Source organism: Xyrauchen texanus, chromosome 17, assembly GCF_025860055.1.
Source record: "Xyrauchen texanus isolate HMW12.3.18 chromosome 17, RBS_HiC_50CHRs, whole genome shotgun sequence".
NCBI classification, from domain to species: Eukaryota; Metazoa; Chordata; class Actinopteri; order Cypriniformes; family Catostomidae; genus Xyrauchen; species Xyrauchen texanus.
In genome coordinates, this window is record NC_068292.1 from 24,099,018 (window position 1) to 24,121,630 (window position 22,613).

At 38.7% G+C, this 22,613-nt stretch overlaps 1 protein-coding gene across 2 annotated transcripts in view; it reads right to left on the bottom strand.

Annotated features, from left to right (window-relative positions):
- The window catches only part of LOC127657848 (basal cell adhesion molecule-like), a 76,355-nt gene that overhangs the window by 6,969 nt on the left and 46,773 nt on the right, over window positions 1-22,613 (bottom strand). For both annotated transcript variants that reach the window (XM_052146792.1, XM_052146791.1), the window contains exons 2-11: window positions 10,599-10,726; window positions 10,141-10,354; window positions 7,206-7,282; window positions 6,707-6,803; window positions 6,178-6,360; window positions 5,950-6,071; window positions 5,726-5,867; window positions 4,036-4,151; window positions 3,681-3,822; window positions 212-336 (exon numbers count right to left, since the gene is read on the bottom strand). In XM_052146792.1, the coding sequence (XP_052002752.1) occupies window positions 212-336; window positions 3,681-3,822; window positions 4,036-4,151; window positions 5,726-5,867; window positions 5,950-6,071; window positions 6,178-6,360; window positions 6,707-6,803; window positions 7,206-7,282; window positions 10,141-10,354; window positions 10,599-10,726 (1,346 nt within the window). The remainder of the gene's footprint in view (window positions 1-211; window positions 337-3,680; window positions 3,823-4,035; window positions 4,152-5,725; window positions 5,868-5,949; window positions 6,072-6,177; window positions 6,361-6,706; window positions 6,804-7,205; window positions 7,283-10,140; window positions 10,355-10,598; window positions 10,727-22,613) is intronic.

Consider the following 22,613-nt stretch of genomic DNA (forward strand, 5'->3'; position numbering starts at 1 on the left):
CACTAACAAATAACTTTCTGCATTTTTACATTTTCAAAAAACATAATGTCCTCATAAACCACATTTATAGCATAATACCCTTGTAATTACCAGTTTGTAACGTAAAAACATTTCTTCGTAAACCGCCCAAACCCTCTCCTCACATGCACACACACACACACACACACACACACACACACACACACACACACACACACACACACACACACACCACTTTGCCAGAGGGCGTCCAGGAGAACTGTGGAGCAGGATAACCAAGAGCAGAGCAGTTGAGTGTTACCATTCCTCCCTCCTTGGCAACAAAGCCATTCACTGGAGCATCAATCTCAGGTTTACCTTCAAGAACATAAATAGAAAGAAAGAAAAGAAAGCAGAGTGTAAAAGACGGAGTGAGAGAACAAAAGGTTAGGATCTTTCTAATCAATTGATAATTCTTAATTCACTTTTAACCTTCTTCCATTTGTAAAATCTTTCACACAACTCAGGGTGGTGTGTGTCATTTGTCAATGTAAAAATATTAAACACAGTTTAATATACAAAGATAAGGCCATTACTTGGTTGATATCCTTGAAGTGTAAACATTGTGGCTCTCTGGCACAATCAGGTCAGTCAAAGAAGGTCAGTCAAAGAAGGGAATGTTGAATTAAACCACCCACCAGGTCATTTGAACAAATGCCAGCTCATGAGTTAAGTGCAGCGCTATGCCAGAAGTCATAAGCGCATAGACATTGGGCATGGCCATAAAGTTTTGGTATTTTCATGCACACGTGTGCTAAGTCAACGAGCAAGTTGGCGGGATGAAGAGCAGTTTAATTATGAGGTTTTCTCTGGTTATTCCACAATATGCACCCAATTTTATAGTTCATTCCCTCAAGCACCAGCGATATAAACAAAGACAGTACATCCATAAGAAGTTGGTAGTGTAAACGGACTGTATTCAATGAATTAGAAGAACTGAAAATTACTTTCTTTTGTGCATTAACTGCATCCTTGATTCTAGGGCCTATTTCTATGACAGTGACATACTCCTTTTATATTCATGGAAAATATGATGCTCATCAGAATTTGGATGTAGGCACCATTAAATTATAGAGAATGTATGTATTATTAATCATTTTTATCTACACACAAATCATGGCTATTATTAACAGTGATTGTATCGGCACGCATTTCACTTCTAATGGTCGATTTTGATACCATATCAAATTAGATAATAAATACAAATGGAAATATAAACATTAATCAATAATAGAAAATAGTCCTTCACCTATAGATAGTTTAACACAAATCTCAATCTCAAATTTTTTTTCCTCCACTTTTTTCCCCAATTTGGAATGCCCAATTTCCAATGCCTTCTAACTCCTCATGGTGGCGTAGTGACTCCTCAATCTGGGTTGCGTAGGATGAATCTCCGTTGTCTCCACATCCGAGACTGCCAATCCACGCATCTTATCACATGGCTTGTTGAGCGTGTTACTACGGAGACATAGTGGAGTCCCACGATATTCTCCGCAACATCAAAGTACAACTCACCACGCGCCCCACCGAGAGCGAGAACCACACATTATAGCGACCATAAGGAGGTTACCCCATGTGATTCTACCCTCCCTAGCAACTGGGCCAATTCAGTTGCTTAGGAGACCTGACTGGAGTCACTCAGCATGCCCTGGATTTGAACTCACTAAAATTGGATAAGACGTTGTGCATGATTGTGGCACGTAGCGCTCAAAAAAAAAAAAGAGCCCAATGTCTTATCCCAACAGTTATCTTTATAACCATCATAACATCATCATATCCATCATAACAACTTTTCTGTTTTCAGCGATGTTGAACGAAAGTTAACTACATCCTGATATATGCAGTACTCATGACATCAAATTCCATGTGCTTGGCACTGGGGAGAATTTATGGAACACTTTATAAATGCCCCTCTGATCTTATAGCTTAGCATTCCCTTCTGTTCAAAAACTCTCAAAAGCAGGAAAAGCTGTGAACTACACCCATTACTATAAATGCCATTAAGGCTTATAGTATAAAAACAGGAAAGCAACTAAGGAATGTTTTCCACCTTGCCTATTCTTTATACAGTATATATCACATACTGCAAGGTGAAAAACGTACATAAGTGTTTAATAGCTTATGTAAGATTTTAGTTTTAAAAAAGAGCTCAACATTGACTGCTCACAGTTTCAGTGGCATAGGTTCTGGAAGTAATTTCCATTCATTTTCAATGGTGGCCAAATTAGCAAAGCAAATAAAAGCTGAAAATACATTTATGGTAATAATACGGAAATAAGCCACAACACAACAGAAAATCTAGAGCACAATAAAATTAACAAACAAAATGATCTGAAAATAAATAAAGTTCTAAGCCTTGAATCAAATCACCAGCTCTGAAAGTAACCACAACATTACATCATGTAAGCAAATGTATTTGAAAATGTATTTAAAAATCTGAAAAATGACAGGTATAATAAGACTGTGTAGTCATGATGAGCAAATTATATGTCATAAAACATTTTGAATGATGTGATTGAATCAGCTGGTTTTTTGTGTGTCTTTTAATGTACTTTCTTGCTATAACATTACTACATTACTACTAGTCTTTTGTTCTAATGTTAAACTGAAAAAAATTGCTAACTAAAAAATGTGCTTCTTTTTGTAAAATCAAAATTAACTGGATTTATTCAACTCAAAAATATTATTTAACATCACAGAATCAACCTGAATATATTACTGCAAAATTACTTTTAAGGGTTAGATCAAGTAGAAATAATGTATTAATTTACAACTGCAGGTTACTAATTTTTACAGAGTGCAACATCCTCCATTTACTAATTATAGGTAGGTCAGAAGGTAACAAACATTACCTTGCAAGACTCTGCTAGCTTGGACAAATTCACAACAATTCGGTTGACATTTCTATGGTAACAGACATTTCTCTGACTGATGGAGCTCACTTCAGAATTTGTGAGTAGGTCAGATTTAACCAGTAAATTTGACAATTAGACATGATTTTTACAGTGTGAAATAACACTGTAAAAAAGTATAAAACTGACATATGGCTTCAGTAGAAATTAATACCATCCTTTGACAACCTCAGAGTTGCTCATTGTAGAGGTGTCTTGAAAGGTGTAATGTGTAAACATTACAGCTAAATATACATTTTGCTAGGGACATTTTTACTTCCAGAACATGACTGTGGAGCCTTATTGGTCAGAATCAGATATTACACTGTGCTGACAATATTTTCAAAGTCTTGGAATCCCTGTGAGTTACTCTGAGCAGGGATACCATAAACAGTATTTCACAAAACAACAGGATGCTTTGTTTCCTTCTGGCATTGAACGTCAACCTGTATCTAAAGATATTATTTAGCCATCAGAAACCAGCTGGTATAACTGGATTGTTGACAGCCTACAGTTTACTCAATATCTGGGCATATTTTTTCCATCTCCTGCAAGCTGCTTTGACATCGATGACATCATGTTATCACATTGCATTGCTTTGCATTGACAAGCAGTTTTTAATTCAGAAATAAATACCTAGAAATGAATTGTTCTATTAACAATTGTTAAATTCATCATATAGACCTGCAATGAAAATTTTAATATTTGTAAACCACAATAAAACTTTTTATGACAATGGGCTGTGTGTGTGTCTGTGTATTATGCTAGTACCTGAGACGGTAAGATTGACACTGGCTTGTTTTTGGAGTCCTGGCACAGATGGTACAGCTCCGACACATACATACACACCAGCATCAGCCAAAGACACTGACTGCAAAGTCAACACACCCGACTGCGACAGCACCTTAGAGTCCTAGTGTATATACACAGACAAGTGAGACAAAATGTGTGCTTTCATGATCTTGTATCACCCATGCTTTCGAACAGCCAATAAACAAGATGTACCATCACATTCTACCTTAATGAAAGAGTAGGTATAACTAAAAGCAGATGCAATATCTAGATATTTGGTAGAAACACAAAGAATGTATCAAAATAGAAAAAGGATGTAGGACTGTTGACTTGCCTTTTTCCACTGCAGGGTGTATTCATCTGAAGACTTGGTCTTACACTGAAGCTCCACAACATCTCCCTGAGAAGCTAGCAGAGGACCTTCTGGAGCAACTACCACAGGGTCAAGATCTGGCAGATTGACAAAAGAAAGGGTGTGTTTATAAATAAATGTAGACTTGATACATAGGAGTGATACAAAAACCAACAAACACATAAACCAGTGTCAGACACTTTTTTATAAAGGGCCAACATTTGGTCCTGAAATTGATTTTCATAGGAATTTTTTTCCATTTTTCAGGGCATTTGTTTTCTAACTAAATAAAACACAAAGGGGGGGAATTCACAAAGAATGAATTGCACCCGGTAAAAGTGCTGGTTATTTGCATGAATTATAAGTAAAGGAATTATGCACATCAGGCAATGGTGCAAACGAGCCAAATAAAATCTCAGTTTAACATAATATGCACGTGCAATTCCTATCTTGCAAGCTAAAATGGAGTGCAATAGCAGAGGATGCAGCAAACCACTGTTATCTGACACACTTTGGCAAGGCGGAACAGCATCACTCCACTCCTGTGATCCAGACACCTGAATCATCTCTTTAACATGCCGAAAGTAAGTTTAACTGGACCGGGCATCTATATATGTCCCAGGTTATAACACTCTTCTCTGACATTTGATCATTATTTAATTAATTACTGCTGATAAGATCAATTGAAAATGTACACAAGCATCTCTTTTAATTTAAAATCATTTTACCACCTGCTTTCCTCTGGCAGAATTAGCAATTTTTGTGAATGAAGCGCAATCTACAATAAGCCAAATTTACATAGAAAGGAGGCATTTTTGCACAGAAGCGAATGACAATGACTTCATTTAAATTACCAAGACCACACAATTTCAGCACTAATTGCACCTGCGTAAACTAGATGGGGTTTGTAAATAAGACAAAGGTTTTAAGTGGCGCAACCAAATTTGCCTCACAGTGTGTTGTCCATTTATGCCATTTTCTATTCATTGAAATGTATTTCTCTCTCTTTTTTTTATTGATCCCCTATTCTCCCAATTTGGAATGCCCAATTCCCACTACTTAGTGGGTCCTTATTGTGGCGCGGTCGCTCACCTCAATCCGGGTGGCGGAAGACAACTTTGCCTCTACTTCTGAGACTGTCAATCCACGCATCTTATCACGTGGCTCATTGTGCATGACAACACGGACAACACAATGTGTAGGTTCATGCACAAGTTACCACACACCCCATTGAGAGCAAGAACCACTAATCGCGACAACAATGAGGTTACCCCATGTGATTCTACCATCCCTAGCAACCGGGCCAATTTGGTTGCTTAGAAGACCTGGCTGGAGTCACTCAGCACAGCCTGGATTCGAACTCGTGACTCCAGGGGTGGTAGTCAGCGTCTGAGTCACGCTGAGCCACCCAGGCCTCGAAATTAATTTCTCAATTTAAAAAATTATATTTGTTCCCTTAAAAATGTTATTCAACATAAAATAGCTAAAAAGTAGTTGTAAATATCAAGATATCAAGAAACAATAAATGCTCTGCTATATAAAATTTTAAACAATTGGTCAGTCAATATGTTTACATAACTCTACACTCTCTACCATCATGGTACTATTTGCTTTGTTGCTGATGTGAGGGTTTTCTTTACATAAGACAATATTGTGTGGAATTGATACTCACAATGCACTTTGAAGTGGAGTGTCTTTATAAGATCAACCTCTGGTAGAGCATCAAAGTCCTGAGCCTCACACTTATATGTTCCAGCATCCTCCCGAGTCACGTTCAATGTTAGATTGCCTTCCGAGCCATTCAGCATTTCATCCTGACAAGTGAGAGAATGTAAATTGATTGGTCAAAGCACTATACAAAACTGAGATTAGCAACTGATCAAAGCGGAGTCTCACCTCTTTATAAAAATCAAATATAGGCTGAGGGTTTCCATCGGTTTTGCACTCCATCTTTACCTCATCCCCCTCTTTGATTGGCCCCTGATTCAAGAGTTTGAAGAACACATTCTCTGTTGAATCTGATTGGAGAAGAACACAGCACAAGGAGTTTGAGATTCAGTTAAGGTACATTTGATGCATTATTTGGGTCATTATTGAGTGTGTGCATGTGTGCATTGAACTCACAGAGCAATGAGAGTTTGAACTTATCAGAGCTATCCTGTTTGATCAGGTTGTTCGGCATGCTGTACTCCACTGTGCAGTGGAATTCAGAATTAGCATCTGCTTTTACTGGCTGCATGAACAGAGAGCTCGTCACAGTGTACAGGCCTGAGGCTTCCTTCACTACACCAAGTATCATGTACGTTTCTGAGAAAAGGGTTGGGGGGGCAAGAGGATTGAGTACAAATTATGGCTGAATATACATTTTTGGGAGAACTGTAACTTAATGATATTAACAAACAATATAAACTTCTATAATGCCAGATCAAATTCACTGCTTAAAAAACATTTAGAAAAATATTGAATATTTTATTTATTTAGTTATTTATTTTTACTTTAGTTTGTTTTATATATCAGTCAACAGATGCCATGTAGGACATTCACGGTTTCTCTTGCATCAGTGGACGGGAAAGCGTTATTGACATTGGTGTTTTTAGAACACAGAGAGCACACATTGATTGATTAGGCTGATCCTTTCAGGTTTTGTACTTACTTTCATTTTGGTCCTTTAATTCAGGTAGAGGGGTGTTGTCCTTAAACCAGATAATACGAGGCTGAGGGTGAGCATTCCTACTGGTGCACTTACCCACCTAAACAAACATATAGCACAGAAATGCCTCAGTGCAGTATATAGTTAAGAGATCTTTGACCAAATTTTCAATAAAATTGCCCCAAAACAGACAGCAAATAACACTTGGTTAATTCTGTCATAATATACTCACCCCAATGTTTTCTAATCCTGTATGACTTTCTTCCATGGAACACAAAAGGAGTTGATAAGCAGAATGTAAGCCTCAGTCACCATTCACTTTCATTGTATGGAAAAGACGCAATGAAAGTGAATAGCCACTGTTTCTATCATTCTGCCTAACATCTCCTTTGTATTCTATGGAAGAAAGAATGTCATATGTGTTTGTAACAACATGAGGGTGAGGTAATGAAAGAATTTTCTTTTTTTGGGTGAAATAAAATCTCAGAATTAAAGACCTCACCTCAGAGGAAGAGGTAGTGTCATGACTGATTGTGATGGCCTGATTATTTCCGGTTATCAATGGCTTCTCTGGAGCATCTGTGAGAGGAAAAGGAATGTGCTATTACTGTAAGTTTATTTGTATTAATAACTTAAATCAAGTTAAGTTTGACATATGGTTTCCTTAACAAATTACAGAGCCTCACAGAATCATGCATGCACCCACTGCAATTTGCAATCAATAGTATATCCTAAAACATTATAAATGCATGCAAATCAGCAAAATATGAATATCTACAAATTAAAAAAGGCACATTCAAACTATGATTCCATCTCTGCTCCATTTACAAAAACACTTTTCACACTGTATCCACTCCCCCACCCCCTAATTCACAAGCAAGGTCACCGTATCACTGTTCCCAGCTGTCATCTGGTACAAAAATAAACATCAACATCATTTTTAATAACATTATCAGCCATTCCATTCTTCTTAAAGCCCTTAGTCATTGTCTATGTCTCTTTTTGTTTCTGTGCCCTTTCCCAAATTAACTTTAAGTTAGCAAAGTATCTCTGTTGCTGCAAAATTGATTTTTAATCAGCATTGTTGGCTTGTTTTCTTACAATGTCCAAACATACATTTACTTGAGTTGCTAAACTGTGTAAAATAATAAGTATTCAGAGAATATGTCTTGAACGAAGTTTGTTTTTCTTACCCCAATGGAAAAGTGTTTGTTGTTGTAGCATATACTGTACCAAACAAAATTTGGTTAGATTTATGCTTTAAACAAGAAAAAATTAACTATTTGCCAAGTGGTAAGCAAAATACATAATTTCTTAAGCAATGCTCGTGAAGTAAGGATGTTTAGATATTTACTAGACAACAAAACAAAAACAGTGCTCATAAATCTAAATCTCTCTTAAGATACATTAAACCAGCTACAAAGAATGAGTGATTTTGCATGGCGATATCTGTCTCTTCCTCTCTACACAAGGACATTTCCATCTGCTGCCATTAGCCATAGGTCCTCTCCTGGGAGGTTATGCTATTGTTTTTTTTTTCATTCCCACTGCTATCATTCTCAATTATTACAGCCATTACAGCTCTCTCAGTGCAGTCTAGGGTGGAAAATGAACAAAGCGTCTGTTCTGCTACTCTCTCTTGTCTGTATGCACACACACACACACACACACATAAATACACGCATGCTTGTGACATGTGGGTCTATCCCACGCAACCAAAGCCGAAATATAATCATGCCATCTGAAAGGTTACAGGGTTGACAATTTTACAGTCATCAGTTCTCCAGCTGCAGTTCTACTGCAAAAAATTTTCAGTTTATATTTAGTTAGTTTATGAATTGTATGGTACACAAAGGGGGTGCCATATTTAGACCATCTAAAACTATTCAGGGTTCCGGATGTTGCTTTCGTGGCAACCAGCAATACATGAGCATGCAGACTTCAAATAAAAGCACCTTCCCATCCTCTCAGACTTCCCCTTAAAACAGACCTCACTAATTAAAAGCTCCTTCCTTACATACGGTTTGAGACATTGGCTTATGGATTTTCAGCATCAGGTCTTATTGCCGCCGTTTTGAAGGTGATCTGTGGTCAGTGATAGGCAAGGACAAGATGCTCAGCTCTGAGGTCACTGGTCATTTGCACAGTGGTAAATGCACATAGAGCTCTTTCAATCTCATAGCTCTTAAAGTGACATCTATCAAACGTGACAAGTGCAATCACTCTATTAATCAGTAGTGTCAAATGCAATCTTTATCGCCATAATTGACCCTGGGGCAATTTATAAACAACACCCAGGGATAATGAATAGGGGTAAGTGTAGCTGGCCATATGTCCCTTTCAGTGTATTCAACATTGGTAGAGGAGTGGACACACACAGTAAGTCTTCAGGTGACACATAGGTGTACTAAGCTAATAAAGACTATCATGAAGAATGATTTTCAGTGCTTATTCTACTTTATCCTTTGAATGTTTAAAGGGGTCATGACATGAGGAATCAAATCTTCCTTGATCTTTTGATATATATGTGGTCATTGTACTATAAAACATATTTGTAAGTTTCAGAACTCAGAACTTCCTTCTCACTGCAAAAAGAGCATTTGTTGAAACTAAGCTGCCAAAACGACTCGTTCTCTACGTCATCCTCATTGTGATGCCACACTGTGGTAGATGTTTGCATCTGACCACCTCCACATCAACACATCAATGCCTAATTTACCTTATAACTTCAGTAGCCCTGCCCAGTATTGATAAACAGAGAGATCATAGGTCAGTCAATAGCAGAGAGCCAAATATAAGAGTCGGCATTTACTGTCAAGCCTAAAAGGAGAAGCAGCACCAAAACCCAGTGTTTCTGACAGAGTGTTGAAATGAGGGTGGAAAATGATAAAAAAAAATTTTTTTAATGAATTACTGTTTTTTTTTTGTGCAAAAAACTTTATTACATTTATAAGTGAACCTCAAGGAACATATGAAAATAACTGAATGAAAGGCTTCATACAGATTAAAAGGGTCCCACTTTTTATCAGGTATCTTTAATAACTAGGTACTTAAAACAAAATTACATATACCATCCAATGTATTTACCTGTTGCTCTGGGAAATTATTGTGAAATTTGCATTTGCTGCAAGTCACGCTAAATGCAAGTTCAGTGTAAAAACATGTACAGTATGTACACAATAATTATACAGCATATTATAGTTAAAGTCACCTAATATAAAGTGGAACCAATAAAGTTAGGAGGATGGATTAGGTTTGGATAACAACTGGACTATACTCTATAAATACAGACTTGAAAACAACAGAGCAATAACTATTTAGGATAATATTGGGTTTACTATTGTGATCAGACAAATAAAACAAGATCTCCAGAAGGCTAATGTTGTCATGTCTATGCCAAATAAATGAGTTCTAGATTATCTTTCGGAGAGACTTACAGAAAACCTTGACCTGAGTCTCAGCCTCAGAGACCCCCAGAGGTCCCCCGCTCACTTGGCAGAAAAATCTCCTCTCATCTTCAACCATGACTGGGGAGATTGTGAGCGAAAAGTCATCTCCTATGGTAAGGCGGTCTGTTAATGGTGTGCCAGCGTCAACACCAGAATCTTTGTTAGTCTTGTAAGCTATTTGCTTCCTTCCACTTGAAGTCTCCTGAGAATGGTGTAAAAAAATAAAAAAAGAAAAGAAACATTTTTAATAATGTGTTACAGTTTGTTATATGATAAATAAAATATGAAAAGCTTGAACTAATACACACAAAATGGTAACCTGTAATTGTTACCTAAAGGAGCTATCTCTACCTGATAAAACCCCAAAAAAATGTTATTAAGCACACCACTTGAAGCACATTTTTAGGTTAACATTTTGTAAGTGTATAAAGCCTGAATGTACTCACTATGTGCCACAGGACCACTATCTGGCTGGTTTGTTCAGAGATGGTATAGCTGCAGGGCAGCTTGACATTCTCTCCTTTGATCACCTCCACCTTTGGGGTCACCTTCACTGTGACTGAAGCCAAACACACTATACGGAAAGCAAGAGAGGGGGGAAAAAAAGATTATACATTTGATAGCAATGATGACTATTAATTGAGAATTTGAGTTTTTTTTTTTTAGGAATAGAATGAGGGCTGGATGGGCAGCAGTGAATAATTTGCCAGATGGCTTGTCGCTGCACCAGCCACAGAGTCACATGCAGGGAGAAATGATCCACATGCTGTGACTCTGAAATGGCCATTGTGTTCCTGCCGCCTCCATACATGAAGCCCATCTGCATAGAACCAGGTGCAAGAGAGAGAGAGAGAGAGAGACAGAGAGAGAGAGAGAGAGAGAGAGAGAAATAAGGAGACAGAGAGAGAGAGAGAGTCTAGATCAGTGGTCGTTAACTGGCTTTGCTTCACGACCGATATTTACATTGGACATCAAGTGGCGACCCAACTCAGTTCCAAAATTGTTTATCACAGAAAAGTACACTAAAGTATTATTTTCACTTATCATGAGTGCTAGTTTTGGGACACTAACCACCAGTTGAGAACTACTGGTATAGATAACCATGTGCACTTATAAAATTGGGCACTAGGACCATGTAAAGGGCTAAATACCAAGTGTTACACAGCAAGTGAAATGCATGTACAGTAGATGATGTTATGCAAACACACTACTGAGTTTTCAAGGCATAATTTATAATATAGATCTGGACACTCATGTTCTATGTCTGTCAGTTATTAACGTGGGTGCGTCGAGCTTATGTCATCTTGGCAGCATGCACTCGCATCACGGGTGCGCATTGCGTCGCGTTACACACCTGGGTCGCGAGCTGTCTTCATGTTGTGCTGAGGTTCGGTCACTTTGGTCTAAGGTGTCGGGAATGTGTGTATCGTGTGGCGTTTGCCTGGCAATGTACGCTCTGGTTTCGTTTTGTGTGAGAATGCGTGGCATCGCTTTGTTTGGCATTCCTACTGATGCTATCCTCTTGATTGTCGGATGGCATGGGCGTATATTGCCTTATTGTCTTGGAGATGTGTGCTCATGACATTCGGATGTTTTGTTGTCTTGTGAGAGCATGTGACTTTGTTTTGTTTCTATATATCGCCACATGTCTCTCTGTCTTAGGTTATACCCTACCTCCTTGTTTGCTTATTATTAAGTAATTTGCCTCACCTGTCCCCTGTTAACCAGTTTGATTTCTCTACCTATTTTACTCTCCTCGAGTATGCTTTCCAGTGCCAGTTTGTCTTGTCTCCAGTCTTGTTTGTTCCCCTATGTCGGTCCTGTGTCGCATTCTCCTCTGCCCCAGCCTGGGTTGTCTGTTACACATATAGGGTAGTTTATGTTTGTTTTTTCCTCTCTTGTGGGAGTTTATGTTGGCTTTACCCTTTGTTTTTATAAATCCCTTTAATTTTATCTCTGTGTTTGGGTCCTGTCTCTGCATCCATAACAGCTGAGAGGGACTAGAACTTGCCAAGTTCAGATGGCAGCTAATTACAGAGCTATTCACAAACACTGAAATGAAGAGAAGCTGCATGCTTCCTTAAAACTAAATCAACAGAGGAACCAAACCATGCTAGTCAGATCCAGAGGGACAGTTTTAGCAGAAGAGTTTTGCATTAGCAGAACTCAGCCGTACATATACTGTACATCCAGTAATCATACAGTGCACACACATGATAGAGTTCCAGTCAGGGTAATGCACTTTCAGGTAAAACCAAATGTTAAAATACTAATTTCCCAGCTTAATATGCATATACAAGACAACTATAAGTAGGCCCAAGTAATTTGTAGGTTTATTTTGTTGAAAAGTGTAAACACTGTGGCTCTGTTCGCTAGTTTGAGCATCCCCACAGTCATAATTTTCTCTGCATTCCGCTCACTCTCATGTACATTCAGATTTCTGGCAGTGTGTTTTCACATCCCTGTGGAGGTGGAGCAACAAACAAGAGTGACTGCAGCCCTCATTAGGCACTATAGCACAACATTAGCACATGGCACAAACATTAACGCCCATACTCAAGATTTGCATGTTTACAAATGGCCTGGGAATGAGCTGTTATGGACAACACACATCATAATGAGTGTAAACTTTGTGTATATCCAGTAGTTTCATGGTTTTACCATTGAAAAGTCTCACTGAAAAATTCAGAGCACCTGTGTATGTCTTAATGTGTGTGTGTGTGTGTGTGTGTGTGTGTGTGTGTGTGTGTGTGTGAGACAGAGTGGGTGTGACATTCCTCTGGTGATTGACAGAAAACACTTCAGTGACCTCAGTGTTGAATGGTGGGCTCAAAGGTCAATGTGTTGACATTCACAGAGTGCATCTCTCTTTCTCCCCTACAAAATGTTCCTGTTTTCTACTTGTTAGTCAAAAATAATGCTCCTTTTTCATATCATCTCATTTTACAAGCCCCTTTGATTTCACTTCCCCCTAACCTATTAGCCCTCTTAAGCTATGTCCATACAAAATGTTGTTTGGTTGAAAATACATTTTCTAGTTTTCCCACTTTTTTATATAGCTTTGATGCATATTGTTTCACAAGCTAAACGATCAACACCAATTTAAACAGTACAAACCATTGAAGAAACTGTGACCTTGTTTCCACCTGGTATTAAGATGCATTTTTGGTGAATGGATCACATGTGGTCAGCACTAAATACAGGTCTAAACAGGGTCTAAAATGAAAAAAAAAAAAACTAATTCGTATTTAGGGTTGCAACGGTATGCGATTTTCACGGTATGATAACCGTCTCAGAAAATATAATGGTTTCACGGTATACAGTATTACACAATTACTATTAATAGTGAAAACAGAAGGGCTATTTTATTTATTTATTTATTTATTTTTGAGCAAACACTTTATTATAATTGAAACCATTTATTTTATTGGTGTATGTATGGTGTATGTATCACAGGGGGCAGTGGTGGCTCAGTGGTTGAGGCTCAGGGTTACTGACCAGAAGGTCAGGGGTTCAAGCCCCAGCACCACCAAGATGCCACTGTTGGGCCCTTGAGCAAGGCACTTAACTCCAGGTTGCTCCGGGGGGATTGTCCCTGTAATAAGTGCACACTGTAAGTCGCTTTGGATAAAAGCGTCTGCCAAATGCATAAATGTAAATGTAAATCACACTTTTGCGGCATCCACTCTTGGTACATCTGTGTAAAAAAAATTCCCTTTTGAAAATAAATAAATAGAAAAAATAATAAGCTAACAGAATTATAATAAACAGAATTATAAACATGATAAAAATGTAACTATAACATGTTATATAACTAAAGCATGTTAGTTTACATGTTAAATTAACTACTAAATGAAAAATAACATCAGCTGTGTGAGCTTTTGTAGTAATGTCCTATGATTATTAACAGTTAACATATACTGTAGACGGCTCCTGTCTGTACCTTTAACTCCGTGCTTCTCAACTGGTTTTGTTTCAGGACAGATTTTACATCGGACATCAAGTGTCGACCTGCCATAGATTAAACATAACCTGTATTTAATGTATCCTGGGTTGCATTTCCTTTTATGTTGCATAGTTTTGTTCATGGGTTTCCATACAAGGACATGCATCAAGTGACATTATTTTTGTTGACGATGTAACACCAAAATCTACAGGAAGTTGTCTCTCCCCCTTTTAAAAATTGAAGAGCATATTTACATATATGAGCCCATTATTATCCCGTTTGTTATCTAATATTACATATTTATACACACAGAAGGAAAGGCTCCTCATTACCATGGTTAGGTCAGTGTGCTAGTCTTAAATGATAATAGTAATAAATATATGTATTTATGAAAAATAAATACTAGCTGAAACACATCTTGAAACTTTAACCACAACTGCCACTGTTGATATAAAATGAGGTCTAATGGATTCTACCTTTAGATTATTTCATATGAAACTATAACATTTTGTCAAAATATAACAGTTTCTTTTACTCATGTAAAATCCTGAAACAGATTGGTAAAGGTGATGTGTGTAATTATTAAAATTTTTAACTATTTTGGTAAAGGGGCCACATCAGGCTTTAAGTAGTGCATAGGGGGCCACATTGTATTGCTTTTGAGATACAATGTTCTGCATTGATTTGGTTTTTGTACCTTTTGCCCAGAAATAGTTGTGTACTCAATTTTCTGAAGTGCATCTGTGACTAGTGAGACTAATCTGCAATTGCCTAAAGTATTATATTGCTCTACATACAGTGTATACGGAAAGTATTCAGATCCCCTTAAATTTTTCACTCTTTGTTATATTGCAGCCATTTGCTAAAATCATTTAAGTTCATTTTTTTTCCTCATTATTGTACACACAGCACCCCATATTGACAGAAAAACACAGAATTGTTGACATTTTTGCACATTTATTTAAAAAAGAAAAACTGAAATATCACATGGTCCTAAGTATTCAGACCCTTTGCTGTGACACTCAGATATTTAACTCAGGTGCTGTCCATTTCTTCTGATCATCCTTGAGATGGTTCTACACCTTCAATTGAGTCCAGCTGTGTTTGATTATACTGATTGGACTTGATTAGGAAAGCCACACACCTGTCTATATAAGACCTTACAGCTCACAGTGCATGTCAGAGCAAATGAGAATCATGAGGTCAAAGGAACTGCCTGAAGAGCTCAGAGACAGAATTGTGGCAAGGCACAGATCTGGCCAAGGTTACAAAAAATATCTGCTGCCCTTAAGGTTCATAAGAGCACAGTGGCCTCCATAATCCTTAAATGGAAGACGTTTGGGACTGACCAGAACCCTTCCTAGAGCTGGCCGTCCGGCCAAACTGAGCTATCGGGGAGAAGAGCCTTGGTGAGAGAGGTAAAGAAGAACCCAAAGATCACTGTGGCTGAGCTCCAGAGATGCAGTCGGGAGATGGGAGAAAGTTGTAGTAAGTCAACCATCACTGCAGCCATCCACCAGTCGGGGCTTTATGGCAGAGTGGCCCGACGGAAGCCTCTCCTCAGTGCAAGACACATGAAAGCCTGCATGGAGTTTGCTAAAAACACCTGAAGGACTCCAAGATGGTGATAAATAAGATTCTCTGGTCTGATGAGACCAAGATAGAACTTTTGGCCTTAATTCTAAGCGGTATGTGTGGAGAAAACCAGGCACTGCTCATCACCTGTCCAATACAGTCTCAACAGTGAAGCATGATGGTGGCAGCATCATGCTGTGGGGGTGTTTTTCAGCTGCAGGGACAGGACGACTGGTTGCAATCGAGGGAAAGATGAATGCGGCCAAGTACAGGGATATCCTGGACGAAAACCTTCTCCAGAGTGCTCTGGACCTCAGACTGGGCCGAAGGTTCACCTTCCAACAAGACAATGACCCTAAGCACACCGCTAAAATAACGAAGGAGTGGCTTCACAACAACTCCGTGACTGTTCTTGAATGGCCCAGCCAGAGCCCTGACTTAAACCCAATTGAGCATCTCTGGAGAGACCTGAAAATGGCTGTCCACCAACGTTTACCATCCAACCTGACAGAACTGGAGAGGATCTGCAAGGAGGAATGGCAGAGGATACCCAAATCCATATGTGAAAAACTTGTTGCATCTTTCCCAAAAAGACTAATGGCTGTATTAGATCAAAAGGGTGCTTCTACTAAATACTGAACAAAGGGTCTGAATACTTAGGACCATGTGATATTTCAGTTTTTCTTTTTTAATAAATGTGCAAAAATGTCAACAATTCTGTGTTTTTCTGTCAATATGGGGTGCTGTGTGTACAATAATGAGGAAAAAAAATGAACTTAAATGATTTTAGCAAATGGCTGCAATATAACAAAGAGTGAAAAATTTAAGGGGGTCTGAATACTTTCCGTACCCACTGTATGTAGATACTTTTCTATCAGGCATTAAAAAACTGAAGGCGAGATTATAAATTTATTTTGCCATCTCTACTTCCCTGTTAATTTATTATTCAGTTTTAATAACAATAATAAAAAAATAAATGTATAGAACTTTTAATGTTTGTCGCAATGCGGGCGAGTTTACTTATTTTTTTTTCTAAAACTTTACACGTTTACATACTTATTTTTTTTTTCTTAAACATTACCCGTTAACATGCTAAAAGAGTCATGATGCAGGTCTCCTCAATGGATTGACTTTCAGCACACAACTGAATAACACACTGCATGAATATGATAAATGATTACTGCAAGAGTTAGATTAACATACAGGTGCGAAGGGACTTCAATGTTTCTAAATAAAAAATACATTTATATATTCGTCTCTGGCTTGCTTCTGATCGCATGTCAATGATTACCCCTCCGTGTGTCAATGATGCCGAGATCTACTTTTATATTTAATCACCGAGAAGGTTTACCTGCAAAATTAGTAGCACCAAACATCACAAGCAGCCTCAAGAATTGACACAGAGTAGCCCTACAACACTTTTTCTTGAGCAGAATATTGCACTACAGATCGCTAAGTTTGTTCAAAGGAGAAAGCGAGACGTGCATGGTTGCCAGATTGCACAAAATAAACATAACATTAGGCGGAATATTTCCAATTTGCGCAAGTACAAATCTCAAACTGGGGGTGTTTCGTTTCTTATCTGGCAACCCTGAGCATGTTAAACACTTGTGGAGACGCGTTAGGTCCCAATGCAAATTAACTGAAATATCCAATAAAAAATAAAAACGCTTTTACGATAAATGAGCCGTGACCCACATTAAACCATGTCAGCTTTAGCTGTTCGCGAGATTATCATTATCTTCAATGGGAGAACCATGGCATTGTTATTTCCCTGCTGTCCGCGACCCAGTCCGAATAGACCAGTTGAGAAACACTGCTTTAACTCACACACACTCATGTCAGACCCCCTCGCTTCTCTCAGACATTTTCTCCGCTTCTGAGATTCTCCGTCCGGTTGCATTTTTTTCTCAGTACCGTAGATAAGCAAATGTACATGGTATGATAACCGTCAATTTTCAAACCGTGGTATACCGTGAAACCGGTATACCGCTGCAACCCTATTCGTATTTGGTCAAAAACGCATCTGAATGCATCACATGTGGTGTGATAGGTGTAAACGCTAATCCGTCATATACGTGTCCCGGCAGCAGTTTAGCAATGTGTCAATCAACCGCTGCATTAAAACAAGAGTTTAAACTTTGCCCTTTACAAGTGGTTTTAAAAAGATATAACCATCAGATCAAAACATTTTAAAAAGCAGATATACAAACAAGCATGGGAGCACTTCCTGATCTTCTTCAGTGTGTTTGATATCAACACGCACGGACACTTATTAGAAGCACAAATATCTAGTTTAGTAGATTAGAGAGGTTTGTTTTAAATGGTTTGCACTTATATAGCGCCTTTTTTAACTTGAGTGGTATTCAAAGCGCTTTACAATGCATTTCATTCACCCATTCACACACCAATGACGGCAGAGCTGCCATGCAAGGTGCTAGCCTGACATTGGGAGCAACTTGGGGTTCAGTGTTTTGCCCAAGGACACTTCAGCTTGTGGAGTCGTGTTGGTCGGGAATCATTAGTGGACAACCCGCTCTACCACCTGAGCCACAGCCGCCCCACTTATTAAATAAGTAAACAGCCTTTTACTTATTAAAAACTCCATCTAAAATTCACCTTAAAAACCTGATTACAACCTCATTTGTCATGTCACGTGCCAGCCTGCTTCAAGTCTTCAACTATCATCCCTGTTCCCAAGAAGTCAAGGACCACAGGACTAATCGACTTCAGACCCGTCGCCCTGACCTCTGTGGTGATTAAGTCCTTTGAGCGCCTTGTGCTTTCTCACCTCAAAGTCATCACCGACCACCTCCTGGACCCCCTGCAGTTTGCATACAGAGCCAACAGGTCTGTAGACGATGCAGTCAACTTGGCCCTCCACTACATCCTCCAGCACCTGGACTCCGCAGGAACCTATGCCAGGATTCTGTTTGTCGATTTCAGCTCTGCCTTTAACACCATCATCCACGCTCTGCTCCAGGAGAAGCTCTCCCAGCTAAGTGTGCCTGACTCCACCTGCAGGTGGATCACTGACTTGTATTCATAAAAAACCTACTTGGCAATAAAGCTTTTTCTGATTCTGATTCTGATTTTGCTCCTTTTTGGTTTTTTGTAAGGGGAGTTGTCAAGCACTATGAATGACCACATGCAATGTAGCAACAGAGCACGTCTCATGGGTCAAAGACCTATCCATTAGAAATCAGACCTGATTTAATAAGAGAGAAAGAACATGATATGACATGATACAATGGTTTGGGACTGTTATTCTAGGCATGTATGAGTATGAATAAACAATTAATCCTTCCATTAAAAACTCTCATTCTCTCTGTTCAAACTATTCTAATCAATACTACTTGTCCCCTACTCACCTTTTCTGCCTAGGGGATCAGCTGGACAGACAGAGGGGCAATTAAGGGGCAGTTAGTGGCTCCTCTGTTCATTCTCCACCTCAGCAGGGGCTGTTTGGGGCATGGTCAAGGGCACGCACGGTGTGTGCGAGCAACAGCAAGTGGTCGTCACAGAGGGAAAGATAATCGGATTTAAGGAAGAAAGTGAGCAAGCTTGATGAGCGGAGAGAGACAGATGGACAGGAGACATCCTGACTGTGTGCAGCAGACACATCAAGAAACACTCACACTGAGAAGACTATACACACAAACACACACACTCATACACACCCTTACATTCAGTATTTATGAACCGCATCATGCTGGAATACTGCATTTTGACAAGTCAAGAGAGTGCAAGGTACTTTTCACATAGGTGGATCATTTCAGTACTGGATACATGATGTCAGCTGGTGGTAAGAGAGTTCTAGACAGAACTGGGCCAGTCGTTGTGAACTTCACAGATATGGAGAACTGCCACAGACAAAGTCTGCTGTTACAGAGTCCTACTGAAGATCTGCCTCAAAGGCTAGCTGAATACTATACTTCACATACACACAGAATGAATCATACATACACACAGTCACACATAGTGGGAGAGCAGATGCTCACGGTGAAAAGAGACACCTGCCTTTCCACTTCAACCCTCAATGTCTGTCTTTTTCAATCTTTTCCTTTTAGGTGTGCTCTTTCTTTCCCTTTCTTTATATATACAGTATACAGTATGCATTCTAGGGCTGGGTGATATGGCCACAATTGTTATCACGATAATCTTTTTCATATTGTTCGATATCGATATTTATCACGATATACATTTACACATTGGACTTACTTTTTTTTTTTATTTCAAGGTTGACGGAAGAAAAGAAGAAAAAATTAATTCAAAAAAATCTAAATAATCTATCAAAACTGCACAGGGGGTCCAGAGACGGCCAAAGCAGTGGGGTCTGTGGGATCTTTTACCAATTTTACCATCTTTTACTGTTTATCAAATGAAAATGAATGTTAAAAGATCATCTGTTTGTTCTGAAGCATAGTGACAGCAGTCCAGTATTTGTTGGAATATTTTTAGATTAAAATTAAATATTTTTTATATTTCTTTATATTCAGATACACAAGTATGGGGCATAGAAGCCCTTGTGACTGTGGAATTATGCTGAATGTGGGTTCAGGGGTGTCCCGAGAGAAAATATAGAAAAACTTTTTCATTAAAGTGAGAGATTAGTCTACCAACTAGTAATTTGGTACCTTATCCATTCCAGACATCTAATACATTTTCACAAAATGAGTACAGAAATTGATTTGTTTATTCGATTTGTTTATTATTAAAGGCTCGTAGCACGCTGATTAATAAAGATACATTTAGAAGGGAAAAATGTTATGGTCTAAAAGGTGCTTTGAAACCACATTAACTCATGCGGCGCTTCATGTCTACACACATGCAGGGAAAAGAGGCAACACGTGTGGACGGGACAGGGCAGACATGATGCATGTTTGTTGCTAGAGAACAATATTCAAGATTACAGCGCAGAAAAATTAGAGCTGTTGTCCACATCACTGTTGTTCTGTTGCGCACTTAGAGACGACGTGAGGGCGCAACCGTTGTCATGAAGTCTTGCGGTGCTGATGGAATCAATCCGGTGTCCGATGTAACCTAATTGTTAGCAAGGCAGCTAGCATTAGCAAGTTCATCCAGTCTGACCCAACGTTACCACTGGCGCATTGTGTGTGAAGCTGAGATGACATGAGCCATCCATCTGATGAGGTTTCATACAATAGTAACAGCTCGGTCCTCTGAGCATATAAGGAGTATAATGGGGAGATAATATTTGTAAAGCAATCCCCTTGATCACTCATTTTAGCTCTTGTTTATAATATAAAGTATATTTTTTGGATCTGTGGCCTAGTGGTTAGCACATGTGCTGTGAGAAACATGTTCGAATCCAGCTTGCAACATTTCCTAAAACTGTTTCTCCTCATTTCCCACTATCAGAATCAAAATATACATTTCCATCAAAGGATTTCTTTGCGAAAAAAGGTTTGGCGCATTAAAATATTAATATAGCTTATGGAAATTTCACCAGTGTCAACATAAACTATTTTTCGTTAAACTTTAGTGCACAAATTCTATGTTGTTACTTCAAATGTTGCGGAAAAACAGCATTAACGACAGTGTCCCATAACAAAATTTACAGTGTTGAGATTAGTCTTACCTCTACAGATCTGACACTGCAACATGGGCACTTCCAGGAGTGCGAACACAAATATCTTGTAACATGCACCTCTCATCTACAAGTGCCTGGAGAACAATTGATAGCCACCCTTTTTGTGATTAAAACAATTGAGGCAGTCAACCGCGGGGGAACAATGGGGATGTGCGTGCCATCCAGAGCACCTAAAAAATGTGGCACAAGGTGCGACAAGGGAATACGGTGCACAATTTCATTGGCCTCTGCTATATTTGACAGCTTGATATAACGGTGCATATTTTTTTTCTATGATAGCTGTGCATATAAACATCAATGGATGCTCATTTTACTAACCCCCAAAGTTTTCCCCACTATTCTGTACTCGGCTCAGGTTGCCAGCTTGAACATGGCGATGTGATCTAATTTCAGGTCGGAACCGGTGGCAACCTGTGATGGGCGCAACATCAGGACCAATGACTTGGCACAGCATCCCAAACCGATGAGCTTCATTGCATAAGGGCAGTTACTTGCAGTTCTATCAGATGAGCAGCTGCTCCATTTCGATGTTGTATTCTGATATTTCTAACTATTATTATTTACAATTATTTGAGAACTTAAAATGCCAGTAAGGTGGCCAATTTCAATAAATTGTCTCAATATGCTCTCCATTTTAAAAAGATTTGCGGACAAAATTTGGGAAACGTATGGGCTGTGAAATGTACATAATTTGCAATACACAAAAGTTCTGTATGGAAATAGCTTAAGGGCGGATTTCTTTTGCGATAAACCAAAACTTATGCGACAATGTATTTTTTTAAGGATGACGACATAACACACACTATTTTATCTGTAAAAGGCCAATTGGATGGAAATGAGCAGCCCTTAATGTTGTTCCAACCCTGTATTAGCTTATATGAATTAGCAGAATGTACAAGCTTCTGTATAGACCAGCCTGGTCTCATGAAATTTATTGGAACATTGCAACATTTGACAAAACTGAAATTATGTGCTTCATTACACATTTGGCTGCCGTTTTCAATATAAATTTCTACCCAAGTCGATAAAAGATCAGTGCGAAAAGTGGATCAATGGACTAATTCTGATGTTGCACATAGATACAAGAGAGAATTATACAGTGCGAGAATGCACGTGACTTGTAAATATACTCAAGAGTAACTGGTTTTGTGTGGTTGCAACTGAGATTAAACAGGCTCTTAAAAGGAGCCCAGAAGCTATGATCTTAATGATAGTACGGATTTCGAGTCGCTCATAAACATACTCACATACCTGTACTGGTGTACGGGTGATGAGGGGGCTCACTAAGGTCCTCTATGGTATAGTCTACTCATTCGGATCAAACAC